The following is a 1,738-nucleotide window of genomic DNA, read 5'->3' as shown; positions in this document are numbered from 1 at the left end:
AGATTCTAGCTGAGAGTCATTTTGAAGTGGATGCCCCTAATAGATTTCACCAAACTGGTTTTGCAGAAATGTTTTGTGATAAAAAACAGCAAGATCATGTAACCTATACAATATTTAATCCCGGCTAGCTAAAATTCTCCATACAGGAAGTAGCCGGTGAGGAGACAGGCAGGCAGGACAGATGTGAGTGACATCTAGGAAACCTAGAAAACCTAGTTTTCGGCAAAGAGAATTTTATCAAACAGTTCATACGTCTTCAGTGAAGCTTGTCAAGCCTTCGGAACGTCAGAATTGCCAGTAGTGGCCGCTGCAGCTCCTCGGGCGTTGGCATCATGAGAAAAGGGGGACTGCGAGATGAGGGAAGCCAGTTTCGCGCCCGGCTCGCCCCACCGTCGGCAGGGGGCGTGCCGGCCCCGCTGGCGGCTGCTTTCTGGGCACGTGACCGCCTCCCCGACCTCCCTTTACGGCCGGTCGCCCGCGGCGGCGGCGGTTGTCATGGGGACAGAGCTTGGGAGGCAACCGTAACTAGGTTGCGGGTGAAGGAGAAGGAGACAGTAGCTGCAGACCCAGGAGGTGGCTTGAGGGGTCCAGGTGACGACACGACTCCGGCCTTTTGAGGACCGGGTCGGGAGCGCTCTGTAAGTCCGGGGCCAGGGCCAGGGCCAGGGGGCCCGGGCGGGGGTCCCCGGCCTGGCAGGGNAGAAAGTTGGGTAAAATGAACCAGCAATTGTTTTGAAGTCAAATTTTCACCAACATCTTTCCTTGCACTGAGGCATTGCTGCTGTGGACACAGAAATTGCTAAGTAGTTCAGTGCACCTTCAGCAGTTGGGCCTTCAGGGCCACAATAGCTCCTGTTGGGGAGAACAGGGAAATCCAGGAGTCTCCCAGGTGGCCCATCATGGAGTAGGCTTCCTCTTCAGTGACCCACCAGAGGGCAGTAAGCTCCTTTCACTTCTGGAATAAAAAACTGCAAATTAGCCTCTAATTTGACATAAGTGAACCTCCTAGTCATGCCCTGAGATCAACACTATTTTGCAAACTGCTAAGGTGTGCTTGATGTTGCTTATGGGAACAAATGGTGTTTGCAGCTCTGACCTCTTTAGAAAATGCTGATTCCTTTTGCCTTTTATTTTTCTCTCTCAATATGGTAAAATGGGTTTCAGTGATTCCTAGTGACACTGTGTTTGAAATTCTTTCTTTCTTCGTGGTATCACAGTGCTTATTCCCCAGTTCTTGCAGACCACTTTCTCTTTTTGAGGAGATCTGGCATATTCTGCAGAGGAAGCCTGTGTTCTTTGGGATTGGATCTGCCCAGGTTAGTACAGATAACGGCTTGCCCTGATGGGAGTTAGTAGTACTGGTGTGTGCTTCTAGCCAGGGGTTCTCATGCTCAATTCAAAGCCTTCCTGTTGAGTGGCTTCCCTCACACTGTATTCCAGCCATACAGCCTCATGTATTCCCCTCTGGTAGCCACAGACTACTTTGTTTACCGATATTTGCTGTTTACATTGTGTGTTCTAATCCCAAGTGTTTTCCAATCATTTTTTTTATGTCCCAGACTATAATAAACACAGCTTGTACCATCCAGTTTAATCCTTCCTTTTTTTGAGATGCATGCATATTAATCAACTTACCATCATTGGAGGATGGTGGTGGGGGTGGGGAGAATTATTCACATTCTCCTAAAATGATAACAGCAGAGTCTTCTGCGTCGGTGCCCTTGGCCGGTTTCCTGCA

General features: G+C 49.4%; 1 protein-coding gene across 1 annotated transcript in view; it reads left to right on the top strand.

Moving 5' to 3' along the window:
- Window positions 1-332: 332 nt before the first annotated feature.
- Window positions 333-1,738, top strand: part of WDR66 (WD repeat domain 66) — a gene marked incomplete at its 3' end in the record, with an annotated part of 69,871 nt that continues 68,465 nt past the window's right edge. The window contains exon 1 of the mRNA XM_008593154.1: window positions 333-521. Coding sequence (XP_008591376.1) covers window positions 333-521 — 189 coding nt within the window. The remainder of the gene's footprint in view (window positions 522-1,738) is intronic.

The sequence above is a fragment of the Galeopterus variegatus genome, unplaced genomic scaffold, assembly GCF_000696425.1.
Source record: "Galeopterus variegatus unplaced genomic scaffold, G_variegatus-3.0.2 Scaffold8780, whole genome shotgun sequence".
NCBI lineage: Eukaryota > Metazoa > Chordata > Mammalia > Dermoptera > Cynocephalidae > Galeopterus > Galeopterus variegatus.
The sequence above is the reverse complement of the archived record's forward strand: the minus strand, read 5'-3'. Positions and strand labels throughout refer to the sequence as shown.